This window comes from Rhinopithecus bieti, unplaced genomic scaffold (genome assembly GCF_001698545.2).
Source record: "Rhinopithecus bieti isolate Rb0 unplaced genomic scaffold, ASM169854v2 scaffold_13551, whole genome shotgun sequence".
Lineage (NCBI taxonomy): Eukaryota > Metazoa > Chordata > Mammalia > Primates > Cercopithecidae > Rhinopithecus > Rhinopithecus bieti.
In genome coordinates this window covers 85,321-92,126 of record NW_016807519.1, presented here as the reverse complement: position 1 = coordinate 92,126, position 6,806 = coordinate 85,321, and the positions used below count along the sequence as shown (strand labels likewise).

Here is a 6,806-nt window from a genome sequence, read left to right as displayed (position 1 = left end):
AAAAAACACTAGCCAGGCATGGTGGCACACACCTGTGGTCTCGGCTGCTCAGGAGGCTGAGGTGGGGGAATCACCTCAGCCTGGGAGGTCAAGGCTGCAATGAGCCAGGATCACACCACTGCATTCCAGCCTGGGTGAAAAGAGTAAGACCCTGTCTAAAAAAAAAGTAGTACATAACTTATCTTACATTCAAGAAATATAAACACTGTAAAAGCAAGAAACTTCTTTACTCAGTTTCTGCAAAGATGAGAAAGTTCTCTATAATAATAAACAGTTATTAGTGCAGGAGATCCTTTTTATAAATCTACTACTGAAGAAGAAAATATATTCAAGAAACTTGGTCTTAAAGAACTTTTCAATCTACAAATTTGTGTAAATAAAAAATTATATTTAGTCATATATTAATAAACTGCCTCTATTAAAAAGAGTAAAAGTACATTAAATTGGGACCATCTGGAAGATCTGCACATATGGATAGCCTGGTTCCAGGTTACCTACCATAACAGGGTTCGCTATATATTACAATATTTCAGAGACCAGATCTGACTTACCAAAACCAGCCTGGCTCATGCAGCTGAAACAATACTGTACTGCTTTAAACTAAATTTGTGTCTAGAGGCCCAAGGCAATGAATGCTGATGGCTTAATCCAATCTAAAGTGCTTAAGGAAAAGTGAAATTACATTATATCCAAATGTAATCAATTACATAATAATAAATAAGTATTCAGAAAAATACTATCTATATTATCCTAGATGCTGAGTAATATTCTGAATAATTTCAGGATATTTAAAAATGGACAAGAATATATTTAAATTACATATTACCGTGAAATATCTTCATCAGCAGTGAGTTCCTGCTCCATCAGTAAAAATACTTGTACCTGAAAATGGTGAAATAAGTGAAATAAATGTTAAATGTTTAAACTGGATATTTAATCCTTTCAAGTTATCTTTAAGTTGTATTTTCATTAACACAAAAATTTTAGAATACGTTTTCAGAATCTTTTAAATTATAGTTTCTGAAGGTAAAACTGCAAATTCAGCTGCATAGAGCTAAATTTTGGTGAAATTGCTTGTTAATCATTTGGTGAAATTCAGTGAGATGAAGGCGAGCTTTTGTTTTTAGTGATTATGGAACAGAGTTACAGTTATTAAAAAAGGAAAAATAGGCCAGGTGTGGTGGCTCATGCCTGTAATCCAAGCACTTTGGGAGGCTGTGGTGGGTGGATCACAAGGTCAGGAGATCGAGACCATCCTGGCTAACACTCTGAAACCCCATCTCTACTAAAAATACAAAACAAAATTAGCTGGGCATGGTGGCAGGCACCTGTAGTCCCACCTACTTGGGAGGCTGAGGCAGGAGAATGGCCTGAACCCGGGAGGCGGTGCTTGCAGTGACCTGAGATTGCGCCACTGCACTCCAGCCTGGGCGACAGAGCGAGACTCCATCTCAAAAAAAAAAAAAAAAAGAAAAGAAAAGAAATATTAAAGCAATTATATTTGCAGGGAAACTATAAAGCTAGATTTTCAGAGAGATAGATTCCTTTTCCTTTCTTTACCCATTCCTCTTTCCTAACTCCCCAAATCATTCTGATGAGGATGAGGATGAGGATGACTGGGTATAGTTTGAGGAGGGGAACAGAAGGGTATAGGTGGGACCTGAGAAGGTTTTACTGTTTGATAGGTTACAAAATCTCTGTGAAAGTCTCTCTGAAGCAAGTTTAACTGGGGTAGGTGCTGCACTTCAAGAGTGAGTATATGTAATATGTCAGAGCAGTTAAATCCAGCTCGGCCATCTCTATCACTAGAGGTATTGCTACAGCTATTGTAAATAGGTCCAGCTGCTATTGTCAGGATGGTAGGCCTTGACAGAGTAAAAAATGTAGTGTAGTACAGACTAAACACTAAACCAGATCCAAGAAAGTAATCATTCACAAGGAGCTGGCCATCCATCTGTGTTGCCTATTTGTAAATTTAAGCTGTATGGAAATGGAATCTGACTTATTTTACTATTTTCAACTGTAAAAAAGTATCAGTAACTGGTTTAACTACAGCTCAATTCTCTCCCAATATTTGTTGTATCTAGTAAGCACATGGAAACTAACCACTATTTTATCATTTAGATTTATAACCTGACTGAATTAAAATTAACTCACAAGTTCTGTAATCATGGTAGGCCAGAGTGAGGTAAGATGTTGGGGAGACATTCTTAAAAGTAATACTCTGAAAAACAGGAACACTTGAGAATGGAGAGTTGGCACCTGTGGCAAACGGAGACTCTCAACCAATCTCTCTGAAAGAAATGCAGAGCATTTTCAATAACTAAATAATCTTTATCACATAAAACTTTCTATATCATCTGGTCCAGTACTCTCAAACTATCTGTAGTAAAGGATAAACTTAAACAAAATTCCAAACTGTTGGAGATATTTTCATAAAATAATAAGAAAACTCCAATTAAAGATACATGGAATACAAATGTCATTTTCTTATTAAGCAGATTCTGTCAAATAGCAAATCAAAGTTTAAAATGTTTACTCTAAATTTTTATACTTATGGATGGGATAACAGACTGGTTACTGGTCCATGGACCATACTTTGAGTAGCACTGATCTAGTCAACTTAAACAAAAAAAAATTATAGGGACAAATAGTGTACATTTTGTATATCTGAAATTAGGAATCATTTGTCTTCTGGGAGAAAAGAAAGTTCTCCCTAGAGTGTGACAACTATCATGTTCCCATGTTGGCTCCTGAGGCTGGAGGCTTTAGAGTATGCTGACTCGAGCAGCAAATAATTCTGTTCTGGATAAATCCCCATTGTGGAGCTATTTGGTGGTACAGGGTGATGATGTGTGTACTGATATCCTTCTGGACACAGAAGGTCACCAAACCCGCTTACTGAAGTTACCAAAAATATTACATAATCCCCCTTGCAGTCCCCAAATTACAGATCTCCAGGTGTTACTTCTAGCCACAATTTCCTGGCTTTACCTTATATTTTGGTCTTCTCAGAGAACACAAATTCTTGTCGACAAGGAGAACATGCTAACATGCCTGCCTGCAGCAAAATCATCTTATACCTCATCCTCAAACATGAATTCCTAAGAAATTTGAACTAAACAATAAAATAGAGACCACATTTAGGCAAGTCCTACAACTCAGTGATGATTTCTTTTAGATGCTGGCATTGATAATTTTTGTTGTTTCAGTAGAAAAATTTCTAATTCCCAACTGATCTACACTTGATATATTTTACCCCAACTTAGAATTTAGAGAAGTATTTTCTAAGGAACCAAAATCCTATAGTTAGAGAAGATAAAGGGTTTTTCATTTTTTACCTTGTATATCTGGAAGATATTTCTGGTACTGGTCAATTTCACTGCTAAAAATAGCAAATGCTAATCTTTTAAGAAGCATGGCTCTCTGTTCTAGCTCCACATCACGGTTTGCAAAGAGATTAAGTGAACTGCTTTGAGCCACTGCTACGCGTGCTGAAAAAGCAAGTGAAAGAGACTGTGACACTGTCATTTGAAGAAAGATTATTCTGTTGTTTTTAAAAATAGCTATATGCTCTATGACATCCAAAACTGAGAGGAGCTTGGGGTACAAAACCTGATGCCCCTCTCTGGGGCAGACAGGCTGGCAAACAGATCCAGCATACGTAAGCCGGAGGACCAAAATGGTAGGAGTTTTGATGGAGAGGGGAAAATTTAGAACTGTAGGTTTTATAAGGTAAAACCACTAATAATACCATTTATATAAAACCCTGAGGAAACCCTTTAATATTTGAGGCCATCTGCTTAAATCCTTCTTGTTACTTTAGAAATACTTTCTGGTATAGCCTTGCCTACGTACCTTTCCTTCCTCATGTCATTACTCACCCTCGACTCATTCTGCTGTAGCCACATTGTCTTGTTTGTCATTCCCTCAGTGTACCAAGTGTGCTCGCATCCCAAGACTTTTGCAATTTATTTGTATTTTTCTTTGTGATGGCATCTTGCTCTGTCACCCAGGCTGAAGTGCAGTGGGCACAATCATGGCTCACTGCAGCTTCAACCATCTGGGCTCATGCAATCCTCCTGCCTCCTGAGTAGCTGAGACTACAGGTACATACCACATGTGGCCAATTAAAAATTTTTTTTTGTAGAGCTGGGGTCTCGCTATTTTGTCCAGGTTGGTCTCAAACTCCTGGCCTCAAACAATTCTACTGCCTTGGCCTGTCAAAGTGCTAGGATTACAGATGTGAGCCACTGCGCCCAGCCAACCTTTGTAATTTTTGTTCCCTATTCCTGGAATATTTTGACCCTAGGCCTTCTCATAGTTGGCTTCTTTAGTTTCACCTTGTATATGAGCTGTTTAGCTGTTATTTAAAATCCATCACACATTGCCCTATTTTATTTCCTTCACAACTTTTAAAATTTGATTAAGGTTAGTGCAATGAGTGGCCCACTGTTGTCTTTTAATAAACATTTGTTGAATGGATAAATCTGAACCTTAAAACAACCCTATGAAGATAAAACAGATATTCTGCCCTTTTTCCAAATGAGAAAACTGTAGTTTTGGCTAAAGAATTTGTTAAAAAATACTACAGAATCATACAATGTCACTGCTATTTAAGTTTGATAACTTTCAAACGTATTTTAAAACTCTTTTTTTCAGATGAAATTCGAAATGGAATCCCTAAACTATTAAACCAATCAAGAAAAGAGTAGAAAGAGGGGGTGGGGGGTGATTTTGCCCTTCTTGGCACCCCTCTTCCTTCAGATGAAATAAACAGAGCCCCAGATATTTAAAGTGACTTGTCTGATAGGCTGGATTCAACTGCCTGCCTTTTTCACTTCACCATCTGTCAGTTTCTCATTCACTGAATAATTATTTACTGAGTGCTATTATGTGCTGGGTATAATGCTGTATGATGAGGAAATAATTAGACATGGCCCCTTCCTTCCACTAGTAGCTGCAAAAGGACAAATAGTTTTACTTATTATTTATCACTTAAGTTGTCCTCTGTAAATGTTAAGATTATATTCCCATAGCATATAGAAAGTAGTGTGCTTTCTCTAGAGCATATATCCCCACCGACACTTGACAAAGAGCTCATTCAGTAGTCTCCTAGTCTCCAGAAGGAATCATGTACAGGAAAGAACTTGGATTGCCATCCTATAATACTCACTCATCAAATCTCTAAATGTTGTTTTATCATGTGTCATCAGATTGTCCATAATTGCTCTCCAACTGAAAGAGATAAGGATTACATGTAATTAAGATTATGTTGTTACTGTTAAAGAACAGTATTCTAACTTTCCAGGGGAGTAACTGATTTCAACAGACTGTGAGGTGCATTATCATACTGAATACAAACAAGAGGACAACTTACTGATTAACACAAGAGGCATCCATCTGAAAGAAACTGGGATCCATAAAGAGGTCAAAAGCTTCTTTTTTCCAAGCTCTCCGTGTGTACTGATACCCACTAAGACTGCTGAGCAGCTGGACACAAGCTCGATAACTAGGGGCATTATGTGCACTACAAGGAAGAAAAACCACCTTAACCTATATGTCCTAACTTTAATCATCCTATCAAGTTATACATAAATGTTCCCATTTACCTAAGACAGTGACATGAAGATATGAAATAAAAGCACCATAAGAAAATATTATATGCATTTTTTTAAATAATTATAATTCAAGGTAAAACTGTCATTTTGTAATAATTCTAGAAATGGCAATAAGGGAACAGAACTTGTTTCTAACAGGAGATGAATTAATTTAAAAAAACTATTTAAATAATAATAGTACCTGTGATTTCTGAGGTAGGGCACAACATAATGCATAATATTTACAAGTAAAGGAATAACCCGCTCCTTTTCATCACTATAGAAAACCATATCCAAAAGATGAGCCAAAACCTATAAAAACAAAAAATGAAGAGTAACGTATGAGGTGAAACTGACTTTATCCCAAGGTACTGATTTTCAGTTTGTTAGAAAACCTAGACTACTAAAAATTAGAAAATCTAAAATTAAATCTTCCTGAATCATTTTTATGTTAATAAGTTTTTCCACCATCTGGTTTTTTGTACATTGTTACTATAGGATACAAATATGGGCAAATCTTGCCATTTCCAACTGAGATAGGGAAGTACAAAAAAGAAAAGAGTTCAAGAACCTTCTGTGACAGTGAGTAAACAGTGAATTTAGTACTAGAAACTATAGTATTCTTTTATCCCTAACTCAGCTAAAATGTAGTTTAGAAAAAAAACCAAACAATTTAACTGGACTGTTCAAATTCCAATACTGTCAATTAACAGCTATTTGGCCTTAGTCCTATTGTTCGGATCTTGTAAAGGTCACTATCCACATCTGCAAAGAGGAAAGAAAATGACATGTGTATAATAGGATATAAAAAGCCTGTCAGACAATGTACATAGAAATGTTTGGTAAATTGTAAAATACATTCTAGTGGCAGGCTTTAGATCACCTTCACTTCTCCCCATGCTGGGCGCAGTGGCTCATGCCTGTAACCTCAGCACTTTGGGAAGCCAAGGTGGGCAGATTACCTGAGGTCAGGAGTTCGAGACCAGCCTGGCCAACTTGGTGAAACCCTCTCTCTCCTAAAAATACAAAAATTAGCTGGGTGTGGTGGTGCACACCCGTAGTCTCAGCTACTTAGGAGGCTGAGGGAGGAGAATAGCTTGAGCCTGGGAGGCGGAGGTTGCAGTGAGCCGAGATCACACCACTTGACTCCAGCCTGGGCAACAAGACAGAAACTTCGTCTCAAAAAAAAAAAAAAAAAAAAAAAAA

The 6,806-nt window shown here is 37.1% G+C and overlaps 1 protein-coding gene across 5 annotated transcripts in view; it reads right to left on the bottom strand.

The window, feature by feature from the left end:
• Window positions 1-6,806, bottom strand: part of DOP1A (DOP1 leucine zipper like protein A) — a 79,200-nt gene that overhangs the window by 9,221 nt on the left and 63,173 nt on the right. For all 5 annotated transcript variants that reach the window (XM_017882618.1, XM_017882619.1, XM_017882615.1 and 2 more), the window contains 6 exons: window positions 5,803-5,912; window positions 5,381-5,530; window positions 5,177-5,238; window positions 3,342-3,494; window positions 2,158-2,294; window positions 827-882 (listed from right to left, as the gene is read on the bottom strand). In XM_017882618.1, coding sequence (XP_017738107.1) covers window positions 827-882; window positions 2,158-2,294; window positions 3,342-3,494; window positions 5,177-5,238; window positions 5,381-5,530; window positions 5,803-5,912 — 668 coding nt within the window. The remainder of the gene's footprint in view (window positions 1-826; window positions 883-2,157; window positions 2,295-3,341; window positions 3,495-5,176; window positions 5,239-5,380; window positions 5,531-5,802; window positions 5,913-6,806) is intronic.